Source organism: Mirounga angustirostris, unplaced genomic scaffold (genome assembly GCF_029215605.1).
Source record: "Mirounga angustirostris isolate CCGP_5_RB_7025 unplaced genomic scaffold, mMirAng1.0.hap1 SCAF_13, whole genome shotgun sequence".
Lineage (NCBI taxonomy): Eukaryota > Metazoa > Chordata > Mammalia > Carnivora > Phocidae > Mirounga > Mirounga angustirostris.
The window spans coordinates 86,297,218-86,321,638 of NW_026991721.1; the positions used below are offsets into that span (position 1 = coordinate 86,297,218).

A 24,421-nucleotide genomic window follows, 5' to 3' on the forward strand; every position below is an offset into this window, starting at 1 on the left:
CGTCTCCCTTTTCATGGCATTTTTGCCAATGGAAATTTCTCTAGGAGCTCTTATGCAATCGTAGCAGCTGTTTATAACCTGGTTTGGGAAATTAATGAACTTGCATGATCTTGTGGTCAGTTAAGAATGCCTTAAGCAACTCATAGAGTAAAGGATTTCTGACATTGCTATGGACCTTAACTCTTTAATCAACTCCTTTGTGTTTTATTGCCCACACTCCCCCACTGAAGTATAAATTCCAAGTACAAAGTTGTACTTGGAGAGGATAAAGAACATGGATTTTTCTATTTAGAAGAGCTATAGTGGTTGTTTTTTTTTTTAAACCTCCTGGAAAAAGCATCTCATTACTTATTTCTCTATTTGAGAAGGCATGGAGGCAGGGCATATAATTCATTTTAAAATAGTATTTGGAAAAAAATGCTAAAAAATAACACAAGTTCCAAGGTCAAGGAAGTTCAATCTGCTCTTAGCCTAATGGAATATTTTTTCTTATGATCAAAATATTTTGCCAGATTGGGCCTTTTGAAATCATCTCATTGGCCTGAGTGGGAATAGGGAGTTGAGCCTCACACTGCTGCGATTTCTTCATCTCTTCATTGAGTCTAATACGTCAGCCAGAAATTCCGTAATCTCAAGTGTGATTCTCCACTTTTGGATTTCCGGCTCTAGGAATCTTGAGGCCCCAAACCCTGCTGTCTCCCTCTGACAGTATGAGCCAGCATGCAAGGAATCTCTGTCCTAGGCCTGTAACACAAGACAACACAGTGGCAGTGGGCCCTCGGATTGCTTCCCTTCCCCAGAGTAAAGCCCTGAGCTTCCGTTTCCGCTGGCCTCTTCTTCCATCCCTCCTGCAGGTCTGATTAGCAATCCGTCCTCACAAAGAGGGTTTTTACAGTTGTCTTTTCCCAATCCCTCCTCCCCTGCCCTCTTCCTACCTCCTTTACCTCCAGGTAAGCTCGGGGGCCAGGACTCTTTTGAGAGCGTGGAGAGCTACGATAGTTGTGACCGCCTCACCCAGTCCTGGAGCAGCCAGTCATCTTTCAACAGCCTGCAGCGCGTCCCCTCCTATGACAGCTTCGACTCAGAGGACTATCCAGCCGCCCTGCCCAACCACAAGCCCAAGGGCACCTTCAAGGACTATGTGCGTGACCGTGCTGACCTCAACAAGGACAAGCCTGTCATTCCTGCTGCAGCCCTGGCTGGCTACACAGGTAGGCGCCCTGCCCCTACCTCAGCAGCCTCTCTGTGCTTGTCGCCATGGGTGGGCTCTAGAAGGCACCATGCGCATATTCCTAGAGACTGAAGTCAGCCTCTTTCTTTTTTGGAGGAGTGGGGAGAAGAAGATTCTAGGAGGTCTGGGCAGTCTCTCACACCACTCTGTTTGTGACTGGCCATCAGTTTTTGGAAGTAAACAATATCATTCTATCCCAGGGGATCATTTCCAAGAGTGGTAGGAACACCTTCTCTCTCAAGGGCATCACTGAATGGCTTACACTCTAGATTCTTCTGTAGTAGAATTCTCATTAGGCTAGCTGTTCAAATGGGAAAAGGGCCTTAGTCACATTGTACTCTGTCCAGATCCTGGCCTCTGTAGGAAACCTGTTTTGTTTTGTTTTTTTCTAACTTAGCTTTATTATTGATTTTCTTCTAGGAGTGAAAGTTCTAGCGGTGGTGAATGAAGAAAGAGCATAGGGAAAGGAAGATGTATGTTGAGAGCTTAGGCTTTGACTGAGAATCTGCTAATAAAACAATTCATTGTCTGAATGAGCTGTTCGCATGGGTGCAGCTTAAACTTGGAGACATGTGACGAGTGTATCTGAGAAATGTCCAAGGAGCATTCATGGGTTGACTATCAGATGCTTTCTGTAGGGTTATAGTGTTCTCTAAGAATTAGGAATTGTGTCGTGAGTGGAGCTTATTTTAAGCTTTGATTACTTGGCTGTGGTGTAGGCCACTACTCTCTTCTAATTGACCCCACCCTGGACAGGTTGACATGTGGGTACCCTTTGTGTGGATGGAGGCAACCAGTCCTACCTGTGTTTCCAGGGAGGTACCTGTCTGATCTTAAGAGTGTGCTTGGTCCTTATTCTTGTGTCAGGGAAGTCTCAAGATTTTACTAGGAAAGCCAGCTGAGCTTTGAGAACAGCTCAAAAGCTTGGAGAAATTGCTCCTTCAGAGATCAGGAGTGTGCCTTTTATGCTGCATCCCACATAGCTCCTAGGGCAGTGCACTGCATGAAGAGGGGCTCAGGAATTACGTCTGTGTTTTGAGGTAGCAACAAGGTCTCTATAGAGAGTCAGGACCCAGAAAGGCACGTAAAGGTCCCCTACCCCGTTCTTTCTACTGGAACCTCCCATAGTCTTTGCTTAAACGTCACTAGTGTGTGGGAACGTGCTGATTTTCAAGGGAATCCTCCCCCATCTCTGGACAGCAAACTGTTAGAGAAGTCTCCCCTTTCCATTAAGGACATCTGGAATAAGGAAAGGCAAGTTCAGTCTCTTTCAAGATGTGCAAGAGTCCATCCTGGCTCCTGTAGCTTTAGCTCCTAGGTATTTTAAGCCCTGGACTCCAGTTGGATACTGATGAAGGAGGGGAGAAGTGCAGCTTAATCAGGGGGAGAAAGGAAAGGCCAAGGAGCCTCCAGCATGACTCTGTGGGCTTTGTAGGTGGCGGCGTCTCTTAACTGGTTGTGCTTGGTTCTGTTCTCGTGGTGCTCTGCCATTTGCCGTGGGTAAAGGCCAGCTCGTCTGCAGTTTCCACCAAGTCCTCAAATTGCTTTGTCCTTATTGGAAGTATTTCCGTATTCTCTCTGGTATCATGTTCCCTATAACCACCGGCATCCACAATCATTGTTCTTCCCTCGTGGCATCATTCTCTCTTAGCTAGGTACATCATAATGAAAAGTTTGCTACTTAGGGTGGTTTTGTGGATAATGAGACTGAGTAAACTGACTTTAAGTTCTAAAGTCTGGGTTATGGCCAAAGAAAGCCTTATGGTTGAGGTCAACCTTCATGGGATAAGATTCTGGTAAGGATCCCTGGCTACACTGCAGAAGATCTAGAAGTTTCTGGGAAGGGTAAAAGCCTGGTCTCCACCTCAGATAGAAACCCCTCTGAAAGTGTGACATGTATTAGTTACTGCATTTTCTATGTGGGAGAAGCCTACAGAGCTAAGAGTCTATAAGAGTGACTTAAAGCATTTTGACTTAGATGATCTTGGTCCTTGAAAGAATTATCTGAGAGTTGGGGAATCTTTCCAAGTGTCCCAGTTTCAGGGCGAGACAGGGATGAATCAGAAATTCTAAGAACTAGGGACGAATATGAAATACAAATTAGAGACATGAACTGCCGTCAAGATAGCCAACACCAGTGTGCTACCCGAGTCTTCTCTGGCAATCCAGACTCAGAGCCAAACAGATAAGAGCCCCAGAAATTTCTTTCAGCACAAATATAGGTATGTCCTAGAGGTCTGAGTTACAGTGGATGTCACCCCTTATCTAGATGGGTTGTTTTTAAAAGGTGCTTTCATTTTCTCCCTCCTCTCCCCCCCTCCCTCCCTCCTCCTTCCCCCCTCCCTCTCTCCCTCCCTCCCTCTGTCTCTCTGTCTCTTTCTGTCTCTCTGTCTCTCTAAGGGAATAAAACATTTAGTGAGTGGAAGAAAAGGACAGGTGACTCAGTTAAAGGCCTCAAAGACTAAAGTAGTCCCTTATATTAAAAAGCACGTTTTTTGTTTTTTTTTAAAGATTTTATTTATTTATTTGAGACAGAGAGAATGAGAGAGAGAGAGCACATGAGAGGGGGGAGGGTAAGAGGGAGAAGCAGGCTCCTTGCTGAGCAGGGAGCCCGATGCGGGACTTGATCCAGGGACTCCAGGATCATGACCTGAGCTGAAGGCAGTCGCTTAACCAAGCGAGCCACCCAGGCGCCCTAAAAAGCACGTTTTAAGCATCTCACCATCCAGTGTTGCTCTCTGACCCTGGGGATGTAACTTTTCACACCGTCTCAGATGGTGGTAAGAACAATAGCCCAGAAAACAGAAGTCCCCTGGGCCACCCCCCCACCCCCCCAGCTCTAGCACACTGTGTGATTTAGGCAAATTTACCTTGTACCTTTTTCTACTTTTAGTGAAGTGGAAGTGTTCATCCTTATCTTGGTGGTGGGAGATCTGTGAGAATGTAATTTAACTAAATCAATTAATTAAACAAATGAGTGCTAGACATTGTACTAGACATGGGGTGCGGGGAGCTCAGTTATAACCAATCCATTGTTTCAGCAAATGTTTCTGAGCACATGTTGAGTGCAGATAAGGGCCAGTTGCCCTTGGGGGTTCATTATCTTGTCGAATTCAAGATATTATAATTGTCCTTAGACTTGGACTGGATTTTCTTCATGCTGTGGTCTGAATGAAGCTCAGGATTTGTGAGGCACGTGGGGGGCAGCCCAAATTTTGGTGACGTTTTCCCTGGGCTCAGTGCCTGTTGAACATCTGTCCACACTGTAAACTAATTCTACGTGGTGGTTCCTTTGCCCTTGCACGTTCACTGTGGTCCCTTATCATTCCAGGTATATCCTAGGGAGTGGGGGTAGGGATGGAACATCCTATGCAGCCCTCTCCACCAGCCTGGGAGCATGCGGTGCCTGGGATTCCTAGAGATGGGGCTCTGACCTTACACAGACATGTTAAGATGAGCTGAAGTTTGGAAAAGTGCTTTGGAAAGTGGAAAGCATTGTATGAATGTTGGCAAACTTTTTATTTCTTGTAAAAATTAGACCTATTTTCTGTCTCAAGTTCTGCCTCCTTTTTGTTAATTCCCTTAAAATCCGAATACTCCAGAGTATGTGTGGCCACATGGTAGGAGCAGTGGTACCTTTGTATCACCATTATTTGGCCTGAACTACAGTGTGTATGCATGGATCCTTCAAGCCGGGAAGAGAGTCATTTCCTTGCCATTACACACGGGGGGCCTTTGTCTATATACCTTCAAAGGAATACATTTCACTTCTTCATATGATGTCTTAGTTACTGCACTGTACGTGTGGAAATCAGTTAGAAACTGAATTTTCACATTCTCTTGCACAGTTACATTCTTCCTCCGAAGATAAGAAAATTGCATCAACCTTCACTGGGCTCCCATGGCAACTTGTTAAATTAGGTCAAGATGTGGGGGCAGATAACATGGCTTGAAAGCCTGCCTGTGAGCTGAGTTAAGAATACATCAAATGCAATGCTGGCTTCCGCCAAAATGTACCTTCTTACCTTACTGTGAACTGCTTACGGTTATCAAACTGATACAATCAGAAAGCTCCATTTTCTCTTGTTTGAAGATACATTATGAACCCCATCTAATTACAAAACAATCCAAGAGAAGTGGCCCAGTGTTTTCTATCTATTTAATAGACCTAAGCAGTATGCTTTCCAGATCCCTGAAAAATGTAGGGATCTCTGATTTCTTTTTTTCAGCTGCAGTAGCTATAGAAGAATATACTGATTTGTCAACTGGTATTCTCTCCTCTTCCAGCCCCATTTTATGGATGATAAAACTGATGCACAAAAAGTGACTTATTCAAGACCAGATAATTGCCATGTGCACAGAAGTAGCTCATGAATTGAATCTTAAGTGCCAGATGTCTCACTCGACTATGAAATCTTTCTCCATGTTAAGGAATGAGGATACTCATTGCTTATCTCAGTTGCTTCCATACAGTAGATTAGGGGCCTTGTGTCCTGCTTGTTACCAATTAGCACTGTGTGTATATGGGTTAGCGGTGTGTAGGACATAGTGCTAGCCTTTGGCTTCAGTCTGGAGTTATTGGCCTATAAGTCACCGTCGTCGAACTTCATTCCAGATTGCCAGACAGATAAGGCATTGCCACAGATAAGGCATCTGTTCCTAGCACTTCTGCACCTGTTCCTGAGCCGGCCTGGTCGTAATTCTATTGCCTGGGTATGTCCCCACCCACGGTTGCAAAATTGTGAATGAGGTGGCTAGGGTTTTTTTTTTATCCTGAAGCCTGAAAAAGGCTAAACCCAAAGCCACTCATTAACTGTCACAAGATTCTTCTAGTGCTGTGCAGATTTGTGAAAATGCAGTTCCTCATTTTCCTTCTGGCTAAATTTGGGACTATCTGGAATTCAACTTTCAAATATTTTTGTGTGAAACATCACACACAGTCTTGTAGAAAAAGAAGCCCCATGCATTCCCCGTAGGTTCTCTCAAATTGCTTCTGGCCTGAAAGAAATCTTCTTGCCATGTCATAAGTGGGTCTAGAACCAGTCTCAAGTCACACAATAAGAAAGTCCCTAGGCCAAGCCCAGAACCTTGGAGCTCTGGCTTGTAGTGAAGTTTTAGCGTTCAGTAACCCAAAGCGACTGCTAAAACATGTTTTTGAAAATAAATAACTTCATTGCAAAGGAAGTGTTTCAAAGCCCTTCAATTCAGAATGAAACCTGAGATTTGGCAGCGTTACCTGAAATCACAGTTTTCTGAAGGAAAACTGGATTGCAAAATAATCTCAAGGTACTCAGGTACAAATAACTGAGGAAGCTTTTGGTATGAGCCTCAGTTACTGATAAGGAAAGGATCTGAGAGGGGTCACCAAAGCAGTTCATAGTGCAGCGTGGATTTGTGCAGAAGAGTTCTGAAATTCTAAACCCAGGTGGGTATGTTATTAGGAATAGCATAGAGCTGTCTAATTTGGGGGCGGGGGAGGGATGATGACCCAACCCAAGCTCTGGAATATGTCTGTGTACTATCAGTTTAAGACAGTGTGAATTGAAGAAGAGACAACTTGTTTTTTTTAAGATTTTATTTATTTATTTGACAGAGAGAGCAAGAGAGCACAAGCCAGCGGAGGGATAGAAGGAGAGAGAGAAGCAGGCTCTGTGCCAAGCAGAGAGCCTGAGGCAGGGCTCCATTCCAGCACCCTGGGATCATGACCCGAGCCGAAGGCAGACGCTTAACTGACTGAGCCACCCAGGCGCCCCAAGAGACAGCTTGTTGACAGGAATATAGAACTCTCTTGGGGCAGGAGCTGTCTTTTCCAGGGGCCCTGAGGTTCTTGGGGCAGGCAAAGCTGGAGATGGCCGGGGGCTGCCACACTATCGCTGTAGGGTATCCTTGGGCAGTGCCTGGATGGAATGGAGGAAAAGAGCTTAGAAATGAGAAAGGCAGCAACAGAGAATGTCTCCCCTTTCTGGCTCAGAGGCCCTGCGATTAGCAGGTTGCAGAAAGCCAGGCAGACCCCTTTGGCCTAAATGGGACCTTGCTGCCAGCCAGCATCTTAGAAGCGGGGCGGGATTCCCATTCTCTGTGCTGTGTTTGGCGGTGGGTCCTGGGCGGTGCATGGAATGGTTGGGGGGCATCTCCCTGGAGTAATGGGTTAATGTGATGCTCAGTTATGGGACGGATGGGAAAATACTTTGGAGCATGGGAGAGGGAAACCCCTTGGGAAATTTGAACTGGATGAGAGGAGAAGTCCCTTTCCGTGGCCCAGAGAGCACTTTCACTGCTCTGCCTCTTGATTGGCCACAAGTGGAAAAAGATCACAAGGTGGCAGGATTCGGCCTCCCTGCTAATTTTTTTTTTTTTCTAAATGTCTTTTAAAAAATGTGGAAAGGGAGGTTCTCCTTTTCTGCCAGGTGTTTATGAGGACCCCAGCTAACTGAACCACCTCCTTGTCTTGATTCAGTTACAGCAACACCTTGCCAGCCGTCTCTGCCCATTTCTACTTCACAAAATGTGCTTCAGTCCCTGATGCTGTTTCCAGCGATCCGAGGCTGGGTTTGGGATTGCAGGAAACTCGCAGGCGACCCCTCTCTTCTGGGGACAGCCCCCTGCCTGTTTCAGAGGTGTCCCGAAGTCTCACATTTTGTGGGTCACTGTTTCTTTAACACAATCTAACTACATATGATGGAATTGGGTGGTGACTGTTCTGGAATTCAGCTCTGACTCCAGTTTGAGGCTCCACCTTTTTTGTCTTTGAAGTAAAATGTTTCCACTGAGCAAAATTCAGCCCTGGTGCTGCTGAGGCCTCCATACCTTGTTGCCCTTAACCAACAGGCCCTGGAAACTCCCAGCAGCTTCTGTTGGGAAAGGTCCTGCCAGACATATTCCTGCTGGTGCCCCTTGGCATCTTTCTCTTTTCTTTGGATGGTCTTCACTGCTCTGGAGCTTGAACAGTGCACTCACTCGTTCCTCGGCAGAGACTCTGTTCAAGGAAATCTGTTCTCTCCCTATCTTCCCAATGGCAGCCTTCATGTGCGGCCCGCTGCTTGGAGGGTCTGCCTTCTCTTTTCAGTCCTGGTCAAACACCCGAGAGGGAGGCCTTGTCAGGCTGTGGAAGCCCTGGGTAGTTTCCTGTAGGCGTGAAGAGCCGGACTTGGGAGCCAGGCAGCCTGAGTGTGGCCCGGCTTTGCCGCGGGCCACGTGTGACTTCAGCCAGGCTAGCATCCCTGTGCCTCAGGATTCTCATCTGCAAGATGCTAATAATAGTAGTTACTATCTTAGAGGGTTGTTGTGAGAATTGAGGGGATAGGTTGTGGAAAGCACCCACCACCCTTGCTGGGCACGTAGCGCGTACTACGGTTCCATATTATCCTCCAGCCTCCGTCTTTCCAATATAATTCTCTTTTTTTTAAAGATTTTATTTATTTATTTATTTATTTATTTGAGAGCGAGAGCGTGCACAGGAAGGAGGGAGGGGCAGAGGCAGAGGGACAAGCAGACTCCCCACTGAGCAGGGAGCGTGACGCCAGGCTCGATCTCAGGACCCTGGGATCATGACCTGAGCTGAAGGCAGATGTTTAACCGACTGGGCCACCCAGGCGCCCCTCCACTATAGTTCTATATTTATATTCCTTGAGGTCAGGGGACAGTGTATTTCATTTAGAGAATTCCAGTAATCGGTGGCAGTGACGTAGGGCCCAGAAGATATTTCATATTTGATCAGGTCATGTGTATTCAGCTATCCAGCTCAACCCACATGTGTATTAAGCTCCTGCTGAGTCCTAGCCTCTTTCATGTACATTACCTTTCTTTTTTTATAGCTATCACTGACAACCCCACGAGGTAGCTTCAGTTATTCTTACTGTACAAATGAGGGAATCAAGGTTCAGATAGGTAAAGAGGTCTAGCCCGAAGTCAAACAGAGAATCACAAGGAAGATGCCCTTCGAAGTTTTTCACAACATCAGACAATTAGTGGGAAAACAGTCACTTGTTAGTGTGTTGTTTGGGGTCTGCTAAGACGTAGATGGCAAGACATGGTTAGACTCGCAAGACATGTATTGGGGTATGAGGGAGATCTGTAAAGGACAAAGGGGGGGACGGCCAGGGAAGGTGGGGGAGCCTTTCGACCATGCTGCAGGTCTGTCACCTGGAAAAGGAGAGAGGGAAGGAGGATCTGGATAGAGAAGAGCCTCTATCTGCAGCTCGGTTCTAAGAAAGGTTTGGCCAGGCTCCTGGGGAACCCTCAGGTTGGCACTGCCCACTGGAGGAGCTCGAGTCCCCTCCTCCTGCGGCGGGAGGTCTCCGTCGCCCCTTGTCATGGCTGCCGCCGCTCGGGTGACCACCACACCGCACCTGACTGATGAATGTGCATTGTCCGATAGGCCAGCATGGTTGTTCTGTCTGGCTAGGTGCACAGCAGGGCTCACGACCCCGGTCCCGATGCTCTCCCTCGGTGGCCCTCCCTAGGCTTCGGCGCTCCATGCATATTGCTAACTGTAACAAAGCAAATGGCATTGTCTTCTGTGTGACTCACCTCTCCCTGAGAATCACAAGAGTGAAAGTTCTCCTGAAGTGAGTGAATGTGAAAGTTTGAACTTTGACGGGAGGCCAGGAGGCTCTTCGCTGGAGAGGTGCCCACAAGGCGCAGCGCTGAGGAGGTGTTTGACATTCAGAGCCGAGGTGGGTGCAGTTTCTTGTGCAGGCCCCTCAAGCCTAGGTTCTCGGTCCTTTCTTCTTTAAAAGCGAGGCGTAGGTAGGACACTCTCAGCTCTTCACACGACGGTGAAACAAAACGTGTTTCTTCGGCTGCCTCCTCTCCGTCATTCGCGTTCTATTTGTCATCCAACCCAATCTGGCTACCACGCCTTACATTTGGAGGGGGTTGCTGCTCAGAAATTATTTTCTGGATGAAGGTTTGAAAACTTCAGTGTCCCAATGACCACTTGAGATGTAGCTCACCTCCCCAAGACTTCTAACAGACTTCGCTAGTCATTTCTCTCATCCTTGATATGCAGGGGCAGCTATGCTGTTAGGGTAAAATAAATTCCAGAGATTGCACTCAGCCCACGAACTATGGGCTGCAGATGCCTCAAGTTCATCTTTCAATCCGAATCAGCGAACGTACCTTTCTTTCTTCCTGTTCCCTCGATACATCATGGGGAGGCATTGTCTTTTGACATTTGCATTGGTTTGAAGAAGCATTTCTTTGTTTTCTAACAAAATTCTTACCCCGTACCCTCAAATCCAAACCTAACCCATTTCTGGTGACTTCTGAAAACAGTCAGTTACCTAGAAGACATCAGGAGGAAAAGCTCTATAAGAACCCACTTCCTGACTTGAGCTTCCCTAGCTCTCGATCCGAGTCTGTGTCTGAGTGGTAGGTTGAGCATGGTTAGACAAAGTCCTTGGGTTTGGAGGGAAGAGCTGGCTGCATTTGAATATAGGCTGCCCCTTTAAGAGAAGACCAGCCTCCTTTCTCCTTCCACCCCCACACAGGTGTACTTGAACACGTGCAGGTGCAAGGAGCCCAGGCAAAAACAAGGGTCTTTCCTCCACACGCTAGAGCGTGTAACTGTTTTGTTCTCGGGGCCAAGACAGACGGGCTGGCGAGCCTCACTTACATCTGTTCCAGGTGGGGCAGCCCGGCCAACCCGGGGCCTGCCACCTGAGCTTGTGGCCCGGTCTGTCTTGGACATTGATTAGCCGGACAGGACTTTAACGCTTTATCTTCAGTTCACGCTGTGGGATCTGTCTCTAGGCCCAAACTCTAGGCCCGACATTTGCGGGCAATGCTGCTGAATTCCTGGGTCAGCCCTACATAATAATTAAGTGGAGTGTGTTTTGTGAGGAGCATAAATGATTAGGGAGGAAAGCACATTGGGGGAAAGAGGATCTAAGTCTGTCTGTGGCGAAGATTTCCCCAAACCGTAAATGTCTATGATACTTTCACTTGCAAAGCAGTTTGCATCTGTTCTTTTTTGTGCGCACCTACTTTGAATCAGAGCAAGAACTGCACAGAGTTATCCCGAACTTTAACAGATCCGCACTGGTTGTTCTCATGTATGGTATTTTTTTAAAAGGTCACATTTATATACTTTAGCCTTTCTTGGAGACTGCAACTTTATCCTTTTCCAAAGTTGCCATGTAAAGGGCCAATTTAATTCTTGGAAGAATAATTGAGTTTTATCTAGTGCTTTTGCTGTGTTTAGTTTTTAAAAATTTCATCCTTTTTGCTTGTCTTTCTTTGAAAAGTCTGCTTTTAAAAGTACATTTTCTGTTGCTTCATTATTCTGTTCAAGCTCACTGTCGTATTTTAGATTATTCCCAAAATGTTCGACGCTGTGGTCGCCTCTGTATATACGTGTGTGTGTATATATATTTAAATTTATATTTATATATTTTTTAATAACAGGGACTCAGTTGACATCTCTATAAAGTACGGAGGAGCAGAGATAACTATTTCCATTTTAGGGATGGGAAAACTAAAGCCCAGAGAGGTTAAATTTGTCACGTAAGATCGTGCAGTGAATCAGGGAGGAGGTGGGCGCAAAGTGCTGGACGCTTGACCTCCCCACTTGGGGCGTTCCTTGGGCATATATATTTTTAAAATTTCTTAGGGTACTGTCTGCTCTCATCTCTCAGTTTTCCACTGCCTGACACGTTTGTTTGTTTTAAATTTTTTTTGAAATTCTTTCTCCTTTCTTTTGGTCTAATGTGCCAGGGACACGGACTTGACATCAAAGGCTGGATTTACATGATTTGAGAGCTGTTTCCTGACTTGCTTCCATTGTTAGCTACTGGCTCTTTCAGCAGTAAATAAATGCAAGTTCATGAAGTTATTGTCCATTACGTTCATGGAGTGTGTTTTTCAAGCACCTGTCAGATAGTGTTCTTCGTGGTTGTATGTTGAATTATTAGAACCTATATCCCCACCTGCTGCCCTTGAGTTATTAGCCATTGATATAGGAGCTTACTGATAGAATATGTGATTCGTTGAACCAAGACATTGTTGGTTATGGAATGTACCATATTTAGATCGTGTTGGAGATGAGAGGAGATTGGGTTGAAGGGGGGGCAAAGGATGGGCATCACTCAGAAGAAGTGGGGAGAAGGTACCTACAGACATAACCCCATGCCAAAATATCAAGCAGTCTCTGCCCTTCCTTCTCTTTTAACAATCTTCCCAGTGCTTCAGTGGCCAAACCATCCAAGAGTTATTCATCCTCAGGCGGAAGATGTCCATAGCTTCAGGTTGGGTTTGGTCCAGAGGGCAAGAAACGGTCAGGAGCAGGAGGGCAAGACATTGTCAGGATGTTTGCTGTTTGTCATTCAACTTCATTTCATAAGGACTTAGTGGACATTGGTTTGGCCATCTTTTGGTTTAGAAGGGGGTTGACAGGAAGGGTGTGATGCTTAGTAGACTCCGGGGTCACCCTCTGTACCAGCCGCAGTGGGCACCTTTACAGTGGCAGGAGAAGGAAGATAGATTTGTGAACAGATGGGTCATTTCAGGATTCGCGTGTTCTGTTTTTGCCATCATCGTTTGGCTGTGGGTAGAGACACCTGGGGGGAAGGGAGGGGCCAGTCAAGGCCCGTTCCTCTGGTTTAGGACCACCTGCCAGATGTGTGCTCTTAAGGCAGAGTCTGCCCTGTTGCAAGGGTGACCAACCATGAGAGTTTCATAGGTTAAAATAAATGTGGTGTCTTGCCCGCCCTGAGGTATTTAATTTGACTTTTAGAGTCAAGCTGAAGAGATTAACTTCTCAAAGTAGCAAATGAATCCCCAAAGGACAGGCCGTGTGGGCGTTTCTATTTTGGGGAACATGTTGATCCAACAGCCTGGGAGTCACTCATGTTGATTAGTCCCAGATAGGGTTTAATAAAGAGAAGCAGCTGGGGTAGGCTTTCCGATCCTGACACCTTCCTGCAGGGGACCAGTGTGTCAACAGCATGAGCCAGAAAATGTATATTGAGCACTTGTCCGAAACCCCACACCTGCCGAGAAAAGAAGGGTCACTAAGATGCAGTCCGTGTGCACAGGGAACACACAGCTCCTTCAACAACAAGGCGCTTTTTGATTGTTGGTATTTGTTGGTGAGGCACCATCTCGCTTTGCATTACACCAGTGGAGAAAACACCGTCTCTGCCCTGAGAGCGTATATCCTCGTGACGAGAGAGAGATGGGCACAGAGCAGACAGACCATCAGGCTTGGTCTCGGTATAAGCAAACCCATAATAGAAGGCTACCGGAGAGCATGACTGCCGCGTGCTGACCTCTGTCTGCATGGAAATCAGCTCTGCTCTGTTAGCCTCATGCTGGGGCACAGATGACGGGGTGAGGACTTGCAGCTGAAAGGAAAAGGAAAAACTGCAGTCCAGCCCTGCTCCCCGTTCACCAGCAGTGAGTCCGTGGCCATGGACTAGAAAATGAGAAGATACTGACAGATTGCCAAGTGGAAAGGATGATTCCCAGGAGAATCTTACTAAGATTTTGTCCTCGCCCGTTGCTGTATATTGAACTTGTTCACTTAGACTCCAGAGTAAGGGAACACTACCAGCCACAGCAGCAAAACTACAGGGGATTTCTCAGACCCAGCTCTCATCCAGATAGATTGGTGGGCCTTCCAGGTCCTAGACAAGGAGAAGGGGCTTGAAACATCACCCGGATGAGTAGGAATTTACCTGAAGCTTTGTCTTTAAAAAAAAAAAATGAGACTGACACCTTGGATCTCAAGTGCCTTGAGGGTCCCCACCTGATACTTTTGCTTCTAAGGCTCTGTCGTGTTCTTCAAATCAGGACTGTCAGCGTTGTACTAAGAACCCTCCTCTTACCCAGAAGCTGAGAAGAACAAAGCAGTCAGAGGAAATCCCCCCGCTGTAGCCAGCGAGGGAGTTGGAGGGAGCAGTCAGCAGGGGTGTGCAGGCCCAGCCCGAGTGTGTGTGTGTGTTGGGGGGGTAGGGTGGGGGGTGCCCTCCCTCCTTCACTTCTTGGGAGAGAGACTCTCTTCTAACAGGGACCCCTCTGTTGTTGTGGCTGAGAGTTTCTACTTGAGAAGCATAGTTTCCCAGTGATGCCACCGGATTCCTGATGTGTGACACCCTGGGGCAGCATGGTGAAGGACGCCGTTGACTGCCTTGGGGCCCCCAGACAGGGACACCATTGTGAGTCACATCGAGTGTGTGAACTCCCCCTTCCCATGACTGGCACTATTCTTAGTACCATTCTCTGCTCCCTGGGACAAAGGTCCCTGGGAGCACCGTCCAGTTGGGTGGGTGGATGGGGCTGGGCCCAGGGTGAGAGGAGGTACAGGGAGAATGAGGAAGAGGTTTTACAATTTGAGGATATGTTGGAGTGAGGGTGAGGGATGGAGGAGTCCTGCGGCCCTGGGGATTTGGGCAGAGCTACACTAAGCAATCCAGAATGTCCTCTGGGAGAGTCTGTAACCAGGAGTGCTAACCACATTTCCGGGTTTCAACAAGTCTGGGATGTAAGAAGTTCCCATGGGCCTAGATGTGGATGTGACTGGTGGGGTCACCAGTGTGCATTACAATCCTGAGCTACCTCCCAGCTGGGTGCTTCCATCAGGGGGCCCTGATATCCCTTCCCAGACCTGCAGTGAGCCTGACCCCGGTTGTGGAAGCAAGCTCCTGTGTAGGACTGTCCACGAGTCCAGGCAGGGAATGGACCTACCCTGGACCCAGAACGCTTACCCAGACCAGGCGTTTCCAGCTGGGAGAATAATTCATGTCCTTCCTATTTACGGCTCCCTACCACCAAAAGGGCGGTTTGGGAGTCAGCCAAAAGGAGGAATCTTTGGGCGGGGGGATCCCATGGATTCCTTTCATTTGGTACCACATACGTGCTTTCTGAAGGGTGAACAGCAACTTGAGGAATCTCATGGTAGGAGCGCTGTGTGTGCCTTTCAGCACTGGGTGGGGTTACAGGATCTTTCTTCCAGAATGGGGGGGAAAGGAGACTTGAGCTGACATCACCCTATTTTGACTTTCTTGTTGTAAAGCTTACCAGAGACCTTTCTCCCCATTCAAGTTCCTATGCTTTTGTTAGGCATCTGAGTTTCCTATTTATCCTCCCTCTTGCCTTTGGTGTAAATAGTAAATAGTAAAAAGAACTTTGAGAGGACCTCACCCACGACCTGGGCTCCTAGTTCCCAAATTTCACAGTGTTATGTTCCTTATGAACAGAGGAAAATTCACAATGAGACAAAAAAACCAAACCCCCAGACAAGGCTTTATCATGCTCACCGCCACCTGACCCACCCACCGCAGCCCTGCCGTAGAGGCTGCTGGGAATCACATGCACGCAGAGCTGGGGCTGGAGCAGGCAGATGGAGCTTGCACCTCTGACATTCCAGTTTGGGAAATGGCACTGGGCGGGAGAGACAGCAGGAATAATTCTGTCTGACATCGCTGCCTCTTTGAGCTGGTTCCAGCGACAGGACTTAAACTCCCCTTTTGCACGTTCTGGCTGCCCCATCCCAAGGGCAAGGGACTGGGATGTGTTCCTGGGACTCTCTCTTTGGGACTTGGAACGTGCTTGCTGCTCCCTGCCAGTGACTAGGACTTGCCTGGGTAGAAGGATCCCCATATGTCCTTCCTTCCCCTTCCTTCAGTTTGGTGGGACTAGCCCTCCAGTTCCCAAAGGGATGTGAAGATGAATAGTGGGAATGAGGTTTGCAGGTAAATAGTGGGAGGGAGAAACAGTGAAGTAACATTAGCCTAACAGCTACCTGGTGGGGACTGACTCATGGGGCTGGACGTGTCACCTGTGGAGGTGAACACCAAGGTCCCCAGTGGCCGGATGGTCAGGAGAACCACTGGCCAGCCCAGCCCAGTGTCCTGTGTCTGCTGTGAGAGGTAAGGGAGAGATGGGTGGTTGTTTTTTTTTTTTTTTTAAAGCTTCATCCTTTTATCCCATGGCTCACCTCAACCAGGCAGGCTGCTCAGATGCCCGCCTCTGGGTTGGTCCTGTCTAAGGACAAAATGGTGCCAAGATGAAGGATTTGGGGGTGAGATTGCCTGGGTTCCATTCACGGCCATTTTACTTCTGAATGGCCTTCGACGAGGCCAGTGGACAAGCGACACAGGATCTCGGTGTTCTCTGTTGTAAAAGTGGTAAAAGCAAATATGATAATCCTCGTATCTACTCCCTGGAGTAGGAATAAATGTACGGAATAAATGGGATGAACGTAAAGCATCACATCATGCACAGCGTCCAGCGCATAGTGAGTACACCACAAGTCCTCGCTCTTGTTCCCATTTTTCTTCATCCGGGGCCTTACAGCGACTCCTCTCTCTGTGTTACATCTTCCATCTGTGGGCTTGGCCCGGGAGACGACTGCAGACTCCAGGGCTCATTCACGTAGTTTCCAAGTAGTTGACCTTTCCTTGTTACGTCTCTTCCAAAGAGTATGAACACAACGATGTCCTATTGGGTGTATAGTCACTTTGTGCCGCTTCCAGAAGGCTTCCTCTTTGCAAGGTGTTTTCAGCTGCTGTTTCTGAATTTCTTGGCTACCAGAAATTCCATAGCCTTTCTTAATAGAGACACGTGGACTGACGCCTGCCCATCCAGAATGGCTTCTCCACAGATTCCTCCCATAATGTCATGATTCGTCCCGTGAACCCAGGCAGGCAGTAGCTACTGGTAACTTTAACTCAACTCCCAGGAAACCTGCAGATGTGTCGGAGTGGTATGTGAAGTGGTGATTTCAAGGGGGCGGCAGGGGCGACAGAGGAGGGTAAGGCTTTCCTGGGGTAGCATTCTGGGCTGTTTCTTTGAATGCTCAGTTATTTTGTAGAGTCTACTGAATCATCTTATTCTAGTATACGTGTAAGGCGTTTCTTACAAGTTGGTTTTAGAGAGCTCAAGGTGCATTCCTAGAAGGACGAGGTAGAGCTATTTCATCTTCCACATTGAGCTTGGCTTATGCTGGAAAGGACGCTGGGATTTGCTGGGGGATGCTTCCTTTGGCTGCCCAGTGAATACCCACATCCACGCTGTTGTCCTGGTGCCTGGAGTCTGAAGGCCTGTGAGCTAGACCCAGCACCATCACGTTCTCACCACCCCCTGGAGTGAAGTCACATCGCTTTTCTGAGCATTTTTCTCTTTCTTTCTTAATAGGATGGAAACAGTAAGACCAGTTGTGCCTTGCCTATAGAGAGGGCCGAGGAGTGGATTTTAGGAGTAAGCAAAATGATGCATGCGAACATACCTTGTAGACGTATAAGGTATAACAAGAGATGACCCCACTAGATCATAAGGAATGTTTCTTTTTTTAGATTAAAAAAGCTTGTTTCCTATTTAATCTCACTTTACTTTGGATCAGACAGATCTGAAGCTCAGGTTAAGGGTTAGAGCCTTAGAAAGTCAAGTTTTCCTGGATGAGTTAGAGTGTTCCTGGCTTCCTTTGTCTTCCCTCCTCTGTCCAGATGGCTTCTAAGATGATGCTGTCAGTGTGGACCAATAGCATGCACCACCGACTGTTGAACCCGTATTTGTTTCTCTGGCTACACCCGTGAACGAGATAGCAATCACTGGCAACATTGTCATAACTGAGTAGAAAGTTATGTTAAAAGGAAATCTATTAGGGCACCTGGGTGGCTCAGCCGTTAAGCGTCTGCCTTCGGCTCAGGTCATGATCCCAGCGTCGTGGGATCGAGCCCCGCATCGGGCTCCCTGCTCAGCGGGAAGCCTGCTTCTCCCTCTCCCACTCCCCCTGCTTGTGTTCCTGCTCTCGCTGTGTCTCTTTCTGTCAAATAAATAAATAAAATCTTTAAAAAAAAGAGGAAATCTATTAGCATAAATCCTTTAGCATAAGATAAATGGACTATCAGAGTATGTCTGGCTTTCCAGAACTAAGATCTTTGGCAGTGTTGATGGCTAAGACAAGAAAAGTGTGTGTGGTGTGTAAGTTAGAATATACGGACCCATGAAGAATTTCTGAGACAGTCCTCACCTGACCTCTGAGGATTTCGTGGGTGGCAGGTTAATCCCTTATAGAGTGATGATGTTCTCCTTTCTTAGTTTGGGTGCCTGTGGTAAGCGGCCTGGGGGGACGGGATGGTGGTGGAGAGTATTATGACCTTATGACCGAAAGAATGTCTCACTTCTGTGTCCTTGTTAGATGACCCCAGGATAGCAATCCTTGTCACTTACAAATCAGGCACCAAAGGCTCTCTGATATCGAGAAACGCTTATGAGCTTTGACTTCAGATAGGAAGTGGCAAAGATATTCCTTAGTTAATCTTTCTTGCTAATAAAGGCAAAAATAATGACTTAGTCTTGAAGGCACAAAAGATTTTACTGCCTTAGAATGTCTCAGAGAATAGATCCAGTAATTTTCTTTCTAGAGTTTTCATTGCAGTGAAAATGGACTGACCTTCAAGTCAATCAAAATAATATTGATAAGATAATGGTATATTGTAAGTGCTTTTTCGAGGGGGGGGTAGGAAGTTGTTCACCTTTCAGTCCTTTTGAACTCATAGCACCTCCTCCAACATTTGTGCTATGTGCCGCCTTCATCCTCCCAGGGCTGGATGGACTGGAGAGCAGGCAGGAGGAGGGCTGTGTGTAATGGGATTCATTGCTGGCGGTGCTGAGCAGCTGGTGTAATGATTCACAATGGCTTGTGTTTCCAGGCAGTGGACCAATCCAGCTGTGGCAGTTTCTTCTGGAATTACTCACTGATAAGTCCTGTCAGTCTTTTATCAGCTGGACAGGAGATGGCTGGGAGTTCAAGCTTTCTGACCCAGATGAGGTAAGAAGGGAGTGACTTGCGAGCGTTGTGTGGAAGGGGGATGAGAGTGAACTCTGGAAAGTGGTTATGTGGGCTGGGATGACATTTCCTAGGATTCCAGCCCCACCTCTGCCCCTTGGTACTTGTATGATCTTGAGCCAGTTATGTAGCCTGTCTGAGGCTGAGTTGCATCCTTTGGACAATAGAGGAAATATCTACATTGCCCATTTGTTTTCCAAGATTCGTGGATACGATACACAAGAAATGCCTGGCACATAGTGGGCCCTTCGTAAATATGGGTTGCCTTTTCTGGAAGGGGTTGGACAATTCAAGAGGTCTTGGAAGATCAGTACAATCTGTTCACTAACGTCTTGTTTTATTCAACGAATGCATGTTGAGCGGTTGCTCTGTGCCATGCCCAACTCTGAGCATGACAGAATTGAAAACATGGAACAAGAGAGACAACATCTCTGGTCTGGCAGACGCGACAAGATAGCGCACCCCAGTACAGAAAAAAATGCTTCCCTTTGATGAAATGCAGGCATGATTGGCCCCACTCCCTCACGCTAAATTTCATGCTTGCAAAGTGAGGATAGGCTACCAACAACATCAGGAAAGAGGAGAGTCTATTCTGTTGCATGTCTTTTTTTTTTTATACTTTAATACTTTCCAGTACTTTAACTCTATTACACAGAGACACAGGGTCAATGTATTTTCTTTTTTATTTCTTTTTTTTTTTTAAGATTTTATTTATTTATTTGCGAGAGAGAGACAGTGAGAGAGAGAGTGCAAGAGGAGGTAGGGTTAGAGGGAGAAGCAGACTCCCCGCCGAGCGGGGAGCCCGATGTGGGACTTGATCCCGGGACTCCGGGATCACGACCTGAGCCGAAGGCAGTCACTCAACCAACTGAGCCACCCAGGCGCCCAGGGTCAATGTATTTTCGTTAATTTAAAGAATCTTGCCCATCTCTTGAAAATGGGAATTCAGAACAGGTGGGTGAGAAAAAGATCTTCCATGTACGTGACTCTTTAGCCATCTTCCTTGGATATCATGGGTCACCATGAATGGATATCGGGGCATATCAGTGTGTCTACTTGGGTTTTCTTCTAGGTGTTTACCCCATCTCTTTTTCACTTTTTATTCTTTTAATTTCAGGTGGCCAGGAGATGGGGAAAAAGGAAAAACAAGCCTAAGATGAATTATGAGAAACTGAGCCGTGGCCTACGCTACTATTATGACAAAAACATCATCCACAAGACAGCCGGTAAACGCTACGTGTACCGCTTTGTGTGCGACCTGCAGAGTCTCCTGGGCTACACGCCCGAGGAACTCCATGCCATGCTGGACGTCAAACCCGATGCTGATGAGTGATGGACACCAAAAGCGTCGGGGAAAACTCTGCTGAGACATTTCGAAGAACAACCACATCAGTCGGACTCTTAATTTTTAATCGTTATTCTATTTTTAATTTTTCAGAACTCATTTTTTACATTCAGGGGTGGGAGCTAAGTGAGCTGCAGCTATAGTCAGTTGTGTGCAGTTGGAAAAAGAGAGCCAGGACTTGTGGGGTGGGTGGGGCGAGAAATTCTTGAGCAAATTTTCAGGAGAGAAAGAGAGAGAAGGGTCTTCTTAGAAGTTTGAAGAATCTGGCTTAAGGGAGGAGGAGACTAACATGTCCCATTATTTTTTTTAAATCGTCCATGAAAAAAAATGTGTCTTGAGTTGTGGACCTATTAGCAAAAGAAGTGGACACATCAGGAGTCATGAGACCCATGAAAAGGCAATTAATTTGCTTTTGTTTTTAGGTCTGGGAGGGCAAAAAAGAGGGAGGTGGGATAAAACATTTGTTTGGGGGATGCACTAAAAACCAAGGACTATTTACTTTTTACTCAACTTTTGAAACAAAGATGGACTTCAGTGGGGAGGGGCCCAAACTGTTTTTGTGTTAAAATTTATTTTATTAAATTTTGTGCCAGTATTTTTTTTTTTTTTCTTAAAAATCGTCTTAAGCTCTAAGGTGGTCTCAGTATTGCGGTATCATGCAAGTTTGTTTTTATTTGCCGGCTGAGGATTCTGTCACAGTGCAAGGAAACTGTTTATATAGACCCCACTGGAAATGCAAAGTGCTGTCACTGAGATCGGGGATCCCAAATTCATGGGACTTCTATATGAAGGAAAAGAAAATCATGCTGATTTGGGTACACGGGACCTGTGCATGTGAATTTCATCTGTGTTTTAAAAAATGATCACGCCCCTCTGCTTACTTGTCGTTAGTGGATTCTCGGGGTTTGGACTTAACGTTGAACTAAGAAGCATTAAGTCTTTGAACTGAATGTATTTTGCAGCCCTGGTTTTGGACCACAGTCAATGTAGGAGCACTGTTGAAGTCATAGAAAGGAGATCAAAGGAGGAAGACTGACTTGGTTCTTTATTGGTTCTACTCCTGTAACATATATGACTTGGAATAAAAGCTGTGTGCATGGGCATTACCCCTCAGGTCTTAGGAAGTAAGTCCTGAATGCATGTCATTCCAAACCAACACTCTACTCTTTATCTCCTTTATGTCTCATTGTTCCGGCATCCCATGTTTATTCCTTCCCCCCACCCTGTTACCCAGTAGAGAGAAATGCAGTCATGACATGAGGTGAAGAGTATCAGACAAAGCCATTTCGAAGTCCTGGGTTTTAGGAACAATGGAAATTAAGGTTGGATAGAAGCAAAATGTGGCTTGGCTGTCTTTGGGAGGAGAAATGCAAGGCTTTCCTTTGAAGGGTTTAAGCCAGTGGAGTCAGGTGGGGCCATGTATGCAGAGTGAAGAGTGCAGACACTATTCAGCCCGTGCTTGGATCTGTTATCTTGGCACAGGGTGAGTGAAGCTCAATTGCAGAAGAGATGAATGACTTGAAGGCAAAGGAAACAAGAAGAGGAGCTTGAGTGCAGAAAATGAGGTGGTCCGTGAGATTCAAGTAGATTTCTAATTCCTCCAAAGTTCAACGACAAGCTCAATTGACTGGGGCAGTGTTGAAGGGTGGTCTGCAAAGGTTTGGATCTTTTTCCAGGGTGGGGAGGGTGGGAAGCAACATCTAACCAGTAAGGAGAAGTGCCTAAAACACTTGAACCGCCCCTCCCCCAAATAGATGCCTGATTAAAACTGGTGATGACAGAGGGACAGCTCTCGCTGACTTCAGTGGGAGAGGCGGAGAGACATTTAAGGTGGGCTTCTCAGGGCGAGCCCTTCTTGGGCTCCGGCTGAGAGACTGGAAGTACTTATCTACCTGCTAGCGTATCTTTAAGAAAGTGGATCGTTTACTCCCAGGTCCTCTTGCAGACCCTGAATTATCAGGAACTTAGCTCTGTGATTCATGAGTTTCCTCATTCTGATAAATCGGAGTGTCCACTTGGAAAGCAAAGGCAGAGTTGGCCCAGCTGTGTATTCTCATCTTCTTCCGGATGCAGGTGCCTTAACGAAGCTCTCGAAATATTTTAGGAGCTGCTCAGGGAGTGTTAGGCAGAACCGTTGGATTACATTGTTTTCTCTTAGATTATGTGATCTTTGTTGGGCACTGGCAAAGGTGAGTGTATGTGCGGGTGTGCACGCACACGTGTGTGCGTGTGTGTGTGTGCGTGCGTGTGTGTGTGTGTGCGCAGACGTGCAGAACTGCCGCTAAAATAATACCTGGGTTTTTCAGTTAAGTCTTTCCACATTTCAGTAACGGGCAAGAGTAGAACCAAGGCAGGGCATCGGTCATTGCTTGCTATTTGCAACCAGGCATAACATGACTTTCTCAGTGCATCCACCTTTCCTCTTGCATTTCTGCTGGAAACTCCCCTTGTGTGAGCGTGTCTAAGTCCTGCAAGAACTCCGTAGCAGATAAGAGATAAGAAAGTGCCTCCTCCTACTCCTCAGCCCGCTTGTTTGCTAAGATGCCTTGCTCTCTAGGTCCACCGTTTTCAGTATTTGTAGATAGTGTGCTGGTGAAGACAGCTTTGTCCATCTGGCCAGATGCTTTTTCTCCTTCTGTCCAGAGGCCAGAGACCATCCCAGGAAGAGTGGTGGGTGGTTTATACACTGGAAATGTAGCAGAATTGTTGCATTTATGCTTTTTAAAAACACATGTTAACTTCAGAGGAAGGGTGGGCAAATCTGGTTGAGCTGATGAAACCCTTATTTTCCTGGAGATGCCTTAGCCCATGTTGGTTTTGGCTGTCGGGTTCGGGGTCACTTTTGTTTCCTTCTCCAAGCAGGGGAGGGACTTCCCTACACAGAGCCCTGATTTTGTGGCTTTGGGGATTGGAAGTAGCATTCAAAGATCAGATGTGCTTTTCCTCACTTTGGAGACGAACACTCTGGGTTTTAGAGCATTAACCTGCCTAATCTTCATGGTGAAAATCACACCTTCTCTGTTCTAGTCATGCTGTGCATGCTGCTTTCTGTTGGGGTCTATATAAATGTGTTGAACTCATATCTACATTCCAAAGAAGTTTCAAGGAACCATAAATATATGTATACATATACATATATAAAGTATATATATTAAAATGAAATTATCTCTATCAGGAATACTGCCTCAGTTACTGAACTTTTTTTAAGAATACTTTTTTTTTTTAAGCTGAGAAGTATAGGGGTGAAAAAGATGTTATATTGTGTTTGACTATTTTCCAACTTGTATTTTCATATAATTTATATTTTTTAAAAGCTGAAAATTTAAAAGCAAGATGAAAAAAGGAAAAGCAGGTGCTTTTTAAAAATCAGAACTGAGGTAGCTTAGAGATGTAGCGATGTAAGTGTCTATGTGTTTTTTTTTTTAAATGCAAAAAAAATTTCTTATGGGGGAGTTTTTTGTTTGTTTATTTTAGTAGCTGATGCTGGCACATCATTTTGCTGGAGAGTTTTTTATATACTGTAGCCTGATTTCATATTGTATTTTAAACTGTGTGAGATTAAAAACAAAGAAATTCATTCATAACAATGTGGGTTTGGCTTGATTCTTTCCTGTCTGGTGCATGTGTGAAAAAGCAGGACAGACTCACCAACCAGAGACAAGCTAAGGAAGAAATGCAGTTCAGTCTTGCTGATCTCACGATCTCAAGACCAGCTCAGGTAAAGATTTCCTAATAAACTTGTAATGAGAACACAGGGAAGTATAATGCAATGCCCTGATTATTGAATAAATGGTGTCATCCTTTGTGGAATGTTCCTGGCCTCGTCACACCATGTTTTGCTCATGTCTGAAGGAACGAAGAGCCACGTGAAGCATCAGTTTTTAATGACTGAACAGATAAACATTTGATTTCAACTGGGTAAAGTTCCTGATACTAACAGAAATTTGAACAGCTTAGCTGATGCTTTGAACACGAACAGTATTCTGGTTTCTTCTGATACTGAGTTTGCTCTGTGCAAATTTGGACCCATCACCTTCATCTTCTTGGCCCCAGC

General features: G+C 46.3%; 1 protein-coding gene across 5 annotated transcripts in view; it reads left to right on the top strand.

The window, feature by feature from the left end:
• The window catches only part of ETS1 (ETS proto-oncogene 1, transcription factor), a 116,404-nt gene extending 92,450 nt beyond the window's left edge, over positions 1 to 23,954 (top strand). For 3 of the 5 annotated variants that reach the window (XM_045894707.3, XM_064577238.1, XM_045894708.3), the window contains 3 exons: positions 951 to 1,211; positions 18,886 to 19,004; positions 20,140 to 23,954. In XM_045894707.3, coding sequence (XP_045750663.1) covers positions 951 to 1,211; positions 18,886 to 19,004; positions 20,140 to 20,355 — 596 coding nt within the window. In that variant the 3' untranslated portion in view covers positions 20,356 to 23,954. The remainder of the gene's footprint in view (positions 1 to 950; positions 1,212 to 18,885; positions 19,005 to 20,139) is intronic. The other 2 variants (XM_064577239.1, XM_064577240.1) reach the window with 1 other exon arrangement.
• The last annotated feature ends 467 nt before the right edge of the window (positions 23,955 to 24,421 follow it).